The sequence below is a fragment of the Plectropomus leopardus genome, chromosome 8 (genome assembly GCF_026936395.1).
Source record: "Plectropomus leopardus strain MGB_pleo_1.0 chromosome 8, ASM2693639v1, whole genome shotgun sequence".
NCBI lineage: Eukaryota > Metazoa > Chordata > Actinopteri > Perciformes > Serranidae > Plectropomus > Plectropomus leopardus.
Window position 1 is genome coordinate 36,137,775 of NC_142183.1, and position 13,976 is coordinate 36,151,750.

The window sequence follows — 13,976 nt, forward strand, 5'->3', positions numbered from 1 at the left end:
TGTAGTTAATTTGGTAAAGAGGAATTAAAATGACACAAGTTTGCATCCTGATAAGCAGATGATATCTAAGAACCATATTGTCTGCTGTTGCATACACTATTAAAGGGAAACAGTCACTTTTTAAAAACATTTGGGGTCTCTTTCTACAATATATGGAGACTAATGATCTAATTTACATGATGAACATGGCGGGAAACGTATGAATGTAGTGGTCCTCCTTTTAATACTTACCAGTTCTGTTCCATATGAGCTGTCTGAATTTTACACAAGGTACAAACAATTTAAGTATGACATTATAACAAAATCAACTTTTTTGAAATGTCATGTATAAATTAATCCTTGTTTAGTGTTGTTATTGATGTTATAATTGCATTTTTTCATCTATCAAACGTCTGACATGCAGGGGAAGATCTCATTTTATCGTTGGACATTTATAATCCGTACTTTTGATACTATTCTGAAGAGAACACAATTGCTTCTTTGTTATTAGAGGATAATTGAAAAATTAATAAGGATATTGCTGGGAAACACATTTCAAACGGTGTTGTGTGCTGTAGCCAAAGCAATAAAATAGTGCTTGTGCTTTGGTGAAAAGTAGGAAAGACTGTACATACTGTAAGTATAAAATCCTAAATTGCCATATTGTCTAACAGTTGAGTGCAGACTGCAGGTCTCTACCTGCTGACCAAGCTGTTACATGTTCAGCAGAGCTATTTTCAGTCCTGCCTGAAAGGATTTTAAACACCAGCTGCAAAAAAACTCTCTTGATAAAGTTTGATTGACAGCTGATTGAATTGCATCGCCACAAGCCTTATATAATTTCCTATCAGTAAAAATGATAACGTTCATTGATAACTTGTGTACAAACTGTGAGGGCAGTAACACTATGAGAATTACGTATATGCAGCAGAGGTGGAACAAGTATTCAGATCCCTTTGTTTGGTAAAAGCTGAGATATTACAATGTAAACATATTACATCACAAGTAAAAGTTTTTAAGTTTAACTGAAGTATGAAAGTATATCATTCATAACATATACTTTAAATATCAAAATTCAAGTAGTCACCAATGGACACTTTGTGAGTATTTGACTAGTTTAGAACTGGGACATGTAGTGTCTTGATAGGTTCCAGGTGGATGATAAAGGCAGACAGACACTAAACTCTGAGTCTGGCAGGTTCATTTTGGCCAACAATCACACACCCTATTCTCATCGTCAGTACTGGAATAAGCCAGTAGCTGGAGCTGTTGCACCACATTTAATCATTATCCATCACAGGACACAACACACAGGCTTCAGGCAACAGGCTGCTTCAAGAAGTTTGTCAAACATGCTGCAAAATTAAGGAAAGTGGTGTCATGAGTGTGCGGTGAATAGAGCACTAGTAGCATGTCACTTGTGAGCTCCTACATGCGTTAACACGAGTCACAAACAAACAATAAAACGAACTCAGAAAAATTCTTCACAAATTATAATTCTGTAACACAATTTCAGATATGTAATTATAATAATAATAAATAGAATTTATTGCTAGCGTTTTTTTCTCTAGATGTTTTTCTCTACCCCCCTTTTTTGAAAAGATAATTAAATCTGTTCATTTTCTTGCAATTTGTGGAACATTTCTTACCAGTTTGCTCAGAGTTCAAAGGGTTAAATAGTTGTAAAAGGCGTCTAAAACTGCACAAGAAAAGCGATGTTTTAAGAGGGTTAACTACCACATACAAATGATAAAATGCGGTGTCTGCAACATGATCAAATATCAAAACATGCTTTATTATCATTATGCAATTTACCACCAGTCTTCTCATATGAAACAAACTAAACTGGGCAGAAATATGAATTTGCCTCATGTATCAATAACAGTAACAGAGAACTTACTCAGTTCTGTAACTGATCCACACAGTAAATGAAATCAAAGAGAAGTAGACTCAGAGCGCATGAAATGAACCAAAGCCATGGATATCAACAGGCAGGAAAAAACAACAGCAACAATATTCTTAATTTTAAAGTCTCATGGACACACCGAGTCTCTCAGGCCACATCCTGCTGACGAGGCGATGCTCAACTGTCAGATTCACACTGTCTCCTGCACAGCAGGAAGCTGGAAACCAGATCGAGCTGTTTTTGGTGTGCTTCTCCGGTTGGCTGAGACCTTAATTGAACTTCACACTAAAAAGGAATAAACCTGCTGACCCAGGATATTCTATCTGTCCATAAGGAGGCGCTCAAGGATTATTTAAAGGCCTCACTGCTGACCTTTGGAATACAGACCTTTACCTGTCTCTGGACTTGGGGTCTCTCGACCTCCCCGATCTGTTAGACCTTTTCCAGCAAATCTGCTCTGGTTCTTGAATCTGCTCGGTTCATGATTCATGCACGCTTGGTGTTCTTTAGTGAACCAGACCACGTTTCCACCAGTTTTATGTGGAATCATTGAGATCAAGGAGGTGTCATCAGCAGAGGGGCTGTGGGAACAGAATGAAACCAGTCCCATGTCAGAATCTGCAAGTTGTGTGTATGGAGCTGCTTTGGCTCTTGAATCGGGCTTCTTGCTCGTAGTTTGGTTAAACTGTCCTGAATGTACACTGCACAGCGTCGGGCAGGTTTCTCTCCTCTTGGCACGTGGATTGAGGGCGCATGTCTGCGCGTCATCATGGTCACCCTTACAGATTGTGACCCCACCCACCGCACTGTGCAGAGGTCCACTCCCCCCAACTCCCCCTCAGTCCCTTGCTCATATCCAGGTCCATGCAGCGACTGTCCGGGTGTCCTCTGTCCCCGCTCAGCATGTCTCTGTCGGTGTCCCTTCTGCGACTCGTCCCGCTGCTGCTGCTGCTCGGAGCGGGACAGCGATGTCTCGCAGCCCGTCCGTTACTCGTTTTCCTGATCGATGGCTTTCGGTATGACTACATGGACGATCTTCACGCGCTACCTGGATTTGCCGAGCTCGCGAGCAATGGAGTGAAAGTGGACTACATGACGCCAGACTTCCCGAGTTTATCCTACCCGAACTACTACTCGCTGATGACAGGTGTGTGTGTGTGTGTGTGTGTGTGTGTGTGTGTGTGTATTTGTGTGTGTTTGTGTGTTTGTTTTCTTGGGGTGGGGTGGGGGGGGGGTCGTCGTTCAGGTGGTCTGCTGAGCTCATAGAGCGGAGATACTCAACTGGCTCTGGGGCCACTTTTGCAAAATGACTGGAGGCCAGGGGCCAGTCTCAGCAGCCCCAGTCTAGGATTTTAGAACACTTCTCGGACTTATAGGACATTTCATTGTTGTAAGTTAATAGGATTTTGGGCCATTTCTAGGATTGTTGGAAATTTCTAGGATTGTTGGAAATTTCTAGGATTGTAGGACATTTCTAGGATTTAAGGATGTTTCCAGAATTTGTTCACGTTTGTAGGATTTTAGAACATTTCTAGGATTTTAGGTACCAAGGGTCTTATCTAGGACCTCTGTTGAGGGGTGTGGGGGATCCTCCACTGGCACTTTTTTGATCAACAAGCTCTATTTTGATGCTGTTTTCTACACTCTGACACCTTTTGGACTAAAAGTACAAAAACAATACACAGTGTCAATCACTTTATATTTATTGTGAATCAGTAAATGGTTGGGGGTCGCCTGGCGCCCTATCAGGGGCCAGATTTGTCCCACGGGCCATTAGTTGAGTATGGCTGTTTTAGACTCCATTCTGAATTTAAACTCCTTTTTTGTTTTACAGTTAAAATAAATAATTTTGTCCCTTGTCTGAACAAATGTTGACCAGGGATCCACTGGTTGTGTAATTCTGGACCTATATTGATGCTGATGTTTTGTTGTTGTTGTTTACTTGTTGTTTTTTTTTGTTATTTATTGCCTCATTTGTGCCTGGGAAACAAACAAACCTTCATTATAAAATAACTGAACAGTTTTGAAGTCACTGAGCCCCTCATAACACTGCCCACCAGCCAGAGCAAACATTCTCATTTGACAGCTAAAAAGAAAGAAAATCTGAGGTGAGAAAATAAGCGATGCAAGAACAGAATCTTGGTTCATATTTGGTCTGAGCTGCCAGGTTTGACATGACTAACAGCAGCGTTAGAAACCCCACATCTCTGATTGGTTGTTTTCCTTGAGCTGCAGCAGATTCTAGTAAATGTCAGTAGGAGCAAGAACAGGAACACTTTCAGCAAATATGACCAAAAGTTATTTTTAGTAAAAGGTATCAACTACAGCGTTAATGTTGTTTTTGTTTGTTTATTGTTTGTTTGTTTTTTGTTTGTTTTTGCAAAATCCAACAAAATTCCAGTTTAGTTAGTTTGATTGTGGTGTAAAGTAATTTAACTGCATTTATACAGCCAGGAGCCCATGTTACAGGTTGGCAGTGTGCAAGGCATCAGGGCCTCTCTGATTATAAGTAAAAATCCTTTATTAACCCTTTGATACCTGAGCAAAGGGGGCAACATACAACTTGACAAGAAAGTAATTCCTAAAAAGTCACAAAGAAACGATATGAAAATAAGCAAAATAATAAATAAATAAATAAATAAATAAATGTAAACAAAAACCTAACAAATGAACAAAGTGCTAAAAAATGTATTTTTTTTTTCTTTTTTCTTTTTTAAGAGAATCATAAATATTGTTTTCTGGAAATTTCTGGACATCGACCCTTTTCCTCTTTCACCCGGAGGACACAACGTCCATGATTTCCAACAACAATGTGAAATGTGGACTCGTCAGACCACTTTCCACTTTGTGTCATTCTGTCTCAGATGAGCTCAGAGAAATCAGCCGTGTTTCTGGATGCTGTTGATATTTGGCTTTCACTCTGCAGTAGAGTCTGCACTTACATCTGCAGATGCAGCGATGAACTGTGTTTACTGACAGTGGTTTTCCAAAGTGTTTTTGAGCCCATGGAATAATATCCTTAATACAATCATGTTGGTTTTTAATGTAGTGCTGCCTGAGGGGTCAAAGGTCATGGGCATTAAATATTAGTTCCCAGCCTTGCCCCTCATGTGCAGAGATTCTCTCTGTGGATTTTTGGACTCTTGCTGATAGATGGTTAAACCTCTCAATTCTTTTCAATTGTATGCGGAGAAACGTTCTTAAACTGATGGGTTTTCTTAGTTAACTTTGTGCCATCCTTGTCAAGTCAAGTCAACTTTATTTATAAAGCCCATTATCACAAATCACAATGTCCCTCAGAAGGCTTTACAGCATACATCATTCCTCTTTCCTTTGACCCTCACAGCTGAGAAACTTGTGAAAGACTGAGCCATGTGAAGATTTCACACCCAGTCATGACTATCGATCTGTAACCAGTTTACCTGTTAAACTGTGAATGTTTTACAGGAATCCCACAACTCTCCCCGTCTTCTGTTGCAACTTTACTGTCACATATAGGGCAAAACACATTTGCAAATCATTGTATTCTGTATTTCTTTACACCATGTCAAAACATTTTTAGAACTGTGTTTGTACGCAGATGACTGTGAGTTGGTTTTGGTCTGGCCTGGACTGGAGAGACCTGTTGAAGGGATCACTGAGTGGAAGCAGGCAAAACCCGCCAGTTGTTGACACAGCTGTGCCTTTGTGCAGTGAAGTCCTGTGAGCTTCTCAGGCAGAACACTGAGTGAGATCAGTGTGTCACCTCTCAGCACAGACTGCTGGGGCCCAGCTCCATGTCACCTCACACCCTGGACAGTTCACCCTAAATCACAACACATATTTTTCCTCTTACCTGTGCTCTTATTTATCAGCCTAGATAGTTTTGGTGTGAGTTGCAGAGTGTTGGAGATACCAGCTGTAGAGATGTCTGCCTTCTCTCTGGTTTAATGGAACTAAATAGGAATTACAGTGCTCAAAGCGCCAAAAAATAAACTTGAGAAACTCAACAGCGATGTCTGTTTTCAGAAATCATGAGCCAGCTTCTCAAATAATCCACAGAGCTTTTTGGGAGCAGTTTCATGTAGGAACTATTTTCTTTCGACCGAACTACACCTGCCAACAGCATCACCTGACATTTTTAGGCTGTGAAAAAGATTTCCTGGGGTATCAAAAAACAGGCTATCCTCCAGCTCCTGCCCCATAAAACACCACAACACAGGAAGTATACATAATAAATGAAAAATAAGTACGTGAGCGTGTATGGTTGTCTGTCTATGTGTCAGCCCTGCGATGGTCTGGCGACCTGTCCAGGGTGTACCCCGCCTTCCGCCCGATGACAGCTGGGATTGGCTCCAGCCCCCCCGCGACCCTTACGAGGACAAGTGGTTACAGAAAATGAATGAATGAATGAATAAATACAAGGATGTGAAAGTAAAATGACTTTTAATCAGTCTTAAATCGGAAATACTTGGTGAAGAACTAAAGGTATGATATTGTAACCTTAGTTTTGTATTAAATATCTAGCAGCGTTTTAAAAAGTTTAAATTTAGTGTCAAAACTAAAGAGCAAAACAGGAAGAGAGAGAGACGATGATTAGGCCCAGTGCTGCTGTGTCAGTCTCTTGTTTATCAGTGGAGCGTACAAACTTCACTGTGTGTGGATTATTAACAGAGACGCTGTGGAAGAAATGTTTGACCTCTTTGTTTTACTTAAACCTTTATGTATTTTAGTCCTTCCTATTTATCAAAGCCTCATTCCCACTGCACAACAAACACTGCACTGCATTGAACTGTTAATGCAGTCAATGATAATAATAATAATAATACTGTCAATGATAATCTGTTTTTGAACAAAGTGATGGGGGAAAAAAATGCTTATTTTATTATTATTTCTATTTTTATTTTTTAATCCGATTCATCGAAAAAATAATCGACCTAATAATGGATTATCAAAATAATCATTAGTTGTAGCCCTAATCTCAGTCCTCAATAACATGTTCTGAATGTTGCAGTTAAAATGTTATATCTTAGTCAGCATTTAACCTTACAAGAACATTATTTTAAATAATAAACATCCTTAAAATGTTCCTTGAACATTAAATTAACATGTTTTCTTTAAAACATTATTGCAGCTTTTATGTAATGTGAGCCAATATTGTGGGAACATTCCCTAATAGCTGGGTGGTAACAACCATTTCTGTCTGGCTGCGTTCTGATCTGGTGCAGTCCAGCAACACATCATGCAGACGCAAAAGGTGAGTTTTGGCTTTAGGATCTTCGGTCGATAACACAGCAGAAGGTTCTGATGACTTGGGACTGAGAAGAGGCCGGTTTCACATATGACATGCTGTCAGAACATGACATGCATGCAGCCATTGGTCCTGTCCTGCCAGCTGTCTGTTTCTACAGACGCTGTTTTGGGGCGAGACAACTCTGTCCCCTGATTCCAGAATCCTCACACTGCAGAAGTGTGAATTTAAAAACTGATCAGCTTCTCAGAGGCGGAAGCTAAGGTTCAGATAAGAAGAAGACTTTGTCCAGTAGGTCTCCTGGCTCCAACAGTCTGCAACACTGTTTTGACTCCTCTGAGGTGGCATGATGGCACACGCTTGTGTATGATAAGAGACAGAATATATACGGCTGAACAGGTTGTACTGTTCACTTGTCATGTTGTTGTTCTCCTCTGGTCATGCGCACACACACACACACACACACACACACACACACACACCTCTCTTCAGATGTGTTAGAATTAACACATTCAAGTCAAGACAACAGAGACGTGTTCTGTTTGTTCCGTTATTCATCAAAGTGAGGATTGATTTTCAGTCTGTGTTTCAGTGTTTAAATATTATCATTGTGCTCACTCTACCTTATCACAGCCTGATATAAACATGTTTCTTATCACTGTGTTCTTTGTGGTGAGGTAGAAACAAGAAGACAACTGCATTCAGTCATTTAGATTTAAACACTTATCCTGAAAATGTCATCTCACTGTTTCACTTAACATATTTCAAACACCAGAGCAGATCTCAGGCCTGTTTCACTGTAGCTAGCTCTCACGTAAATACTGAACTTGGGAAGACTGCCTTCCACTACTTTTCGTCTTGAAGATGAAATGAACAAATGATTACAATTATATTATTACAGATTATTTTAAAATGTGGAGTTTGCATGTTCTCTCCGTGTCAGTGTGGGTTTACTCCAGGTTCTCCAGCTTCCTAACCGTGCGTACCCACCAAATGCGATGAAAATTATTTCATCGCGCCTCAAATGAAATTGCGTCGCGCCGGACGCTCCAGTTTTGACGCTCGTACAAAAACTCCAAAATGGGACTCGACGCGCGACGAAATCACGCCGCGCGTTGAGCCCGCCCAAACAACAACATTTCTTCCGCCATTTCATTCTCTCGTTGACGATCGCTGCACCGCACCTGCTCTGGAGAAGTTCCCAGCGTCATCTGCGGGCTAGGCGCCGACGTCGGTTCTGGGTGCATGCTACCCTACGGAGGCGGCGTGAGCTCGGCGAGTTCCACCGTCTCCTGCAACAAGGGACAGGATATGTCGTACAGCTCTGGGTGAGCGGTGACGCCGACGATGAGCTGCTCCTCCATTGTTTCTGGCGGTTTGATTAGATTTTGCGAGGGAACACCAGGACGTCCATACGTCAGCATGTCGATGACGATCTCAACGCTGATAGGCTGTCGCAGCGCGTCTTCACGCGACGACGCTGCAAAAGTTCAATTATTTCAACTCGAACGTTGGACGCGAGGCGTTGGACGCGACGCGAATTTCGCGTCCAACGTGACGCGAATTTCGCATCCAACGCGCCGCGCAATCGTCCATCGCGTCGCCCGGCAAAATGAGGCGTCAAATCGCGTCTTTGCATTGACTTTTTTATGTAATCTTGAGGCGCGATCATTTTTAATCGCGTTTGGTGGGTACGCACCGTAACACAGTCCAAAGACATGCAGGTTAGGATAATCGGAGACTCTGAGCTGCCTGTAGGTGTGAATGTGAAAGTGAATAGTCGTCTGTGTCTACGTGTTGGGCCTGTGATAGTCTGGCAACCTGTCCATGGACTATATAAAAACTCTCGCCCAATGACAGCTGAAATATGCTCCAGTATGCTTCCTGATACCTGTCGCAAATTAGTGACACAAAGCTCTGTTTCAATCTGCCTCTGTGGTGTTCTCTGTGCGCACAGTTTTAATACTATCAGAGCTGAAGGAATCTCTTGAGCTTCAGCTCTTCACAGAGTGGATGGATTACAGCAAACAGTTCAATGGGTCACTTCACAAGGACTGCACCCAAAGAAAATACTGGAGCACTTAAAGAGTAAAGACTGACTAGAAAATTTCGGCAGAAATTTTGAAGGGTGCCTGCTACTGAGGGGCCACTAATGTATGTGAGGAGGAGGAGGGGGTGGCCACACTTACACACAGTCCACAAGGCACAAGGGCCAATTAATGGCCATTAATCAGTAAGTGGCATCTTTAATTGGCTGCAAGGGCAAATTAAGGGCCCCCTCCACCTGAGGGGCCACAGGGACCAATCAATGGCCTACTTGTGGCCCCTCCTACCTGGCATCTTTCATTTGCTACAGGGCAAATAAAGGGCCCCCTCCACCTGAGGGGCCACAGGGGCCAACGATTGGATATAAAGGGTCAGTTAACCATTAATAACTACTGGACAAGTGGACCAGGCATCACTTTGCATTGGAAGTCACGCAAACACCAGGGCACCAGGGTGGCTGTGTGTGTGTGTAAGAGTGTCTGTTGCAATGGTAATTAATGGCCCATCTGCACCCCTCCTCACCCCCCTCCTCTCAGGTCAGCTCAAAGGAGGCAGTTAAATTTGATGGAAATGCCCGTGTCAAACTCCTCCATTTCACAGCCATACCTTTCACCAAATAGTCAAAATATTGCAACGGGAAGAGAAAGGAGGTTGTAATGAATGCAGCCATATCATTTTTGTCTGGAAAAATATCTGCTACATATCCCAAATCCCTGTGTAAAGAAAAGCTTGTGACAGCCAATTTCCAGAAATTTCTCATCTCAGTTTGTATTGGCGTAAAAGGGGATTTTTTTGGCTCTCCCTTCCTTTTGAGGCCCCATGAGCCAGCTGTGTTGGGTTGTCAGCTTTCAAACCTACTTTTATCCGACCACCACAAGTTTTCCTACGTTGTGTTGTACATATCGTGTACATTCGCTGCTCATTGTCGGAGTAGTGGCAGTTTGTTTAGAAAAATTTTGGTTATTTTCCAGCTCCTCCACTCTCTAGTGACAGAGTGGCTTTGATCTCTGATGAGAGTTCCGCCCTTAAGAAACCTTTGTAAAATCTGAAAATGTCCGAAAAACCTCACAATACGTTTACTGCAGTTTCGTAAAAACCATAAAAGTTATGAAAATTTCCATTTACGTCAACACGGTTCACGACCTGGTGAAGTTTAAAGTTTGAATCATTTCTCTATGTGAACGTATGGCGATGTTCTAAGAGCGAAGAGAGTCATGACCTTAAGCTCTTTGTACGGCGATTTCCGGAGGCTTTCCATTTACTTTGAATGGGAAATTTTGTGCAGGTTTTTGGGATTTTTGGGAAAACCGCTTGGCAAATGTCCAAGAAAAGTCATAGCAACCTATTCCTGAATTTTCCGCATATTTTGATGTATTTTTTATATGTCCCGCAGCTTTGCTTTAATAAATAGTGGCTTAAAATTTTGGCGGAAGATTAAGAATAAGAATTGGAATAATAAAAATAAGTATGAGGAATAACAGCTAGCGACGGCTGACTACTGCAGCACAGTGGGCCACTTGCGCTGCAGTGGGCCAGCCTGGGGGTACTCGCGTTTAGTGTGTATTAATGCATGATAAACACACAAGTGTCCTGCGTGACATATAATATATGGCAGCACTTTCTAAACAATAAAAAAGGCAAAACACGCCAATCACAATCATTTACCGTTTCTTTTATATGACACCTGATCTCGTCCTCTGTCTTGAGGGTAAGGAGGTCCTGAATCTCATTGTTTTCACAGTTTGTGGACATTTAAGGCTAATGTTCATCTTTTCTGAATTAGTCGCTTATGCTAAAAGCTGCTTTTTAAATCTCCCTCGGTGGGTCGCACACATAAACATGCAAGGTGAGTTGCATGGCGTTATTTCCCGCCTTAAACAGGTAGTGTAAATGTGGCTTCCTACTGACTACTTTGTGTGTGCGAGAAGGTAGGGAGGTGCTGTGGATTGAGAGGCAGCATAATCAGGTGACTGGGCATGTCTTAGACCCTTCCCAGCTCTGCCCATTTTTTGAGACTTTTTTTACATTCCAGGGATGAGGCACTTAAGCCAAAGGTGGGGGTTTAGTTATTCTTTAAATTATAATTAGGTGCAAATGACGTTTCGATGCTTCAACACGCACTGCGTCTTCATCACGGTAAAACAATTATGGAACAGACTGAAAAATTTCAATAACCTCCTCTATACGGTGAAAGGTCATTGGATAATCAGAATGGGAGGTACTCAATCCAATGACCAATGACAGCACTTAATCCAAAAGGAAGTGTGACAGTGTGAAACCACAATCAAATACATGTTGCCTATATTAATACTGAATCCTCTTAACCCTTTAACACCTGGATCAACATCTGTTTTCATGTGCTGCATTCAGACATTTTTCACTACCATTTAAACCTCTGAAATCTGAAAATTGGTTTGATTTCTTTCAGAAACACAGGAAAAAACATTATGAACTTAGCAAGAAATGTTCCACAAACTGGAAAAGAATAAAAATAAAAATGTGATGTGGTGTGTGATGTGTGAAGGAAAATGGTCTTGGACTACTACTTGTGGCCCCTATTCTATAATAAATATACAATAATACTATAAGTCTTTGAAATATATTTAAAATTATGTTACAGAAAAAATAATGATTATTTAATTTGTTGGCACTTTCTTAAGGTCATTTCTTGTTGTTTGGTTTTTGTTTTGTCCTGTGTTTGTCGATAATATTTTTTTCTTATTTTAAGTGTTTTTCTTCTAACTTTTTACTTATTTCTTACCAATTTTTGGGCCATTTCTCATTAAGCTGCTCGTTGCTCGCTTTCCATGTTTTTAAGGAAAAATGGCTCAGGTTTACATGAGAGGCTCAGGTTTACATGAGAGGCTCAGGTTTACATGAGAGGCTCAGTTCTTCATTAAGTGCGTGTGGTTCAACTGTCCTTTTTGAGTGTATCTAAAAGACTTCCCTTCAATCTCTCCCTCCCTCTGGGAGATTTTTTTAATGCTCCAGAATTAAGTGATGCAGATGAGCCGTGGTTTGTGTCTGACTATTGCATAGTCCATATTTTGATTGTGAATAGTATCAATGGCCGAATGAAGCTCTTTTTTCCCTTTTTAAAAATATATTCTGGACCCACTACTTGGCACTCTGCATTTAAAGGAAAAGGCACAATAAATGGCAAGTCAGTTACCTTTAAAGCCTTTATTGAACACTTAGCGCCATCTAGTGGGCTCAGAAAATGAAGAAAATGGGTCATGAGGTTCTATTTGGCCATCATTAGCAAATAGCATTCTTGTGTTCAGCAATCTGTTACTTCGGGGACACTTGGTCTGGCCCACATATGGACATTTTAACATGTATATAACATGGGTAATATTGTGGTTGATGAATTAATTTATCTTGTGTTTTTTACCTGTTAGTGGGTGAAAAAAATGTTTAGTGTAGGAGGAATTTGAGCAGTGGTTGCAGTGACCACACTGATAGAAAGCAGAGGTGAGCGGGCAGCCATTTTCACTGTGTGAGTCAGTCTGTCGTTGGGTGAACGGGATCTTCTTAAAAAAATTAGAGGGGGTTTGTTTCAAGGCAGGTCGCTCTGTAAAACATGCCCCCCCGAAGGACGTGAACTCAGTGGACAAACAGAGGCGTGGTGCTCCGCTTTGACAAGGGGGCGGGGTCTTTTCGTGCACACCGCCCTCTGATAAGTTGTCCCTATGTCACTCTCATCGGGACAGCTTATAGTCTCTGTCCAGCTCCGCTCAAATTCCTCCCCTGTGCTGCGTTTCCTCTTCAGTCACAGAAACGGTCCTGTAGGAACGTCTTTGATAAGTTGTGCCCTGAGTTAGGCTCTGTTTCCGTATAATGATTTTCGGTAAATGGTTAAATCTAAACCTCCCTAAATTGACTTGGTCTCTTAGTTGTTCCACTGTGAATATTTGAACACTGTATTGACATCAGAACTTTTTGATGTTCCACATAGACAACAGCTGCTACCCCTATGTGTGCATCATCAGTCTCTCTTGTTGTGATATTTTTTTAGTAAAAAACAAGTGACGAGATATCCTTTTCCTAAAATTGTAGCATATCGTGTTCTACTCTGCGGACATATCGGAATCAACACCTTCCACCACATTCTTCCCTTTTGGCAAAAACAACTTCTTATGACGGGAACTTACATCAGATCCCACAGCCAGTTCACTTATTGTTCACTTAATCCTCAAATTTCAAATCAGACCTTTTTATGATACTACAAATATAAAGAGTAAAAAATACAGCTTATACAAATGTCATGGATTATTCAATTAGGATTATATAAGATACATTACACTGATCAAATGACTCTGCAGTAGTCATGTGAATTTATCGGCTACGGCTCTGATCAGCACCGATAGAAACATAACATGCTAATCTCAGCCCCTTAACCATCGAGACGCAATGACCATCACAAATAACCGTCTGTCTCCATCCAAGCAGCACTCAAATATCGATCTGAATAATTCTGTACCAAGTTTGAAAGAGAGACTGAATTAGTAAGAGATGTTGAAGTAACTAAACCCACTTTTTCAGTTGAAAAGCGATTTTAATGGGTATTAAGGGGACAGTTCACCCAAAACTGTCAATCAGAGAGCCCCCCCCCCATTCAGAGCTGGTGGCTCAGGCAGCCTGGGGGGTTGCTCGCGAGGCACAGGGCTGGGCAAAAACCCCTGTCACGATTCCTCGTTTTGATCCCCTCTCACCTGCCTCGTCAGGGTCTCAGGATGAGGCTCAATTAAAAGTCTGCCTTGCTCACCTTCAGTTCGAGGCTCAGGAGAAGGTGCAAGACTGCCAAGCGCAGCT

At 41.5% G+C, this 13,976-nt stretch overlaps 1 protein-coding gene across 1 annotated transcript in view; it reads left to right on the forward strand.

Annotated features, from left to right (window-relative positions):
- The first annotated feature begins 2,503 nt into the window (after nucleotides 1–2,503).
- enpp6 (ectonucleotide pyrophosphatase/phosphodiesterase 6) overlaps nucleotides 2,504–13,976 on the forward strand; it is a 30,510-nt gene continuing 19,037 nt past the window's right edge. Inside the window, exon 1 of the mRNA XM_042493664.2 lies at nucleotides 2,504–3,032. Coding sequence (XP_042349598.2) covers nucleotides 2,750–3,032 — 283 coding nt within the window. The 5' untranslated portion in view covers nucleotides 2,504–2,749. The remainder of the gene's footprint in view (nucleotides 3,033–13,976) is intronic.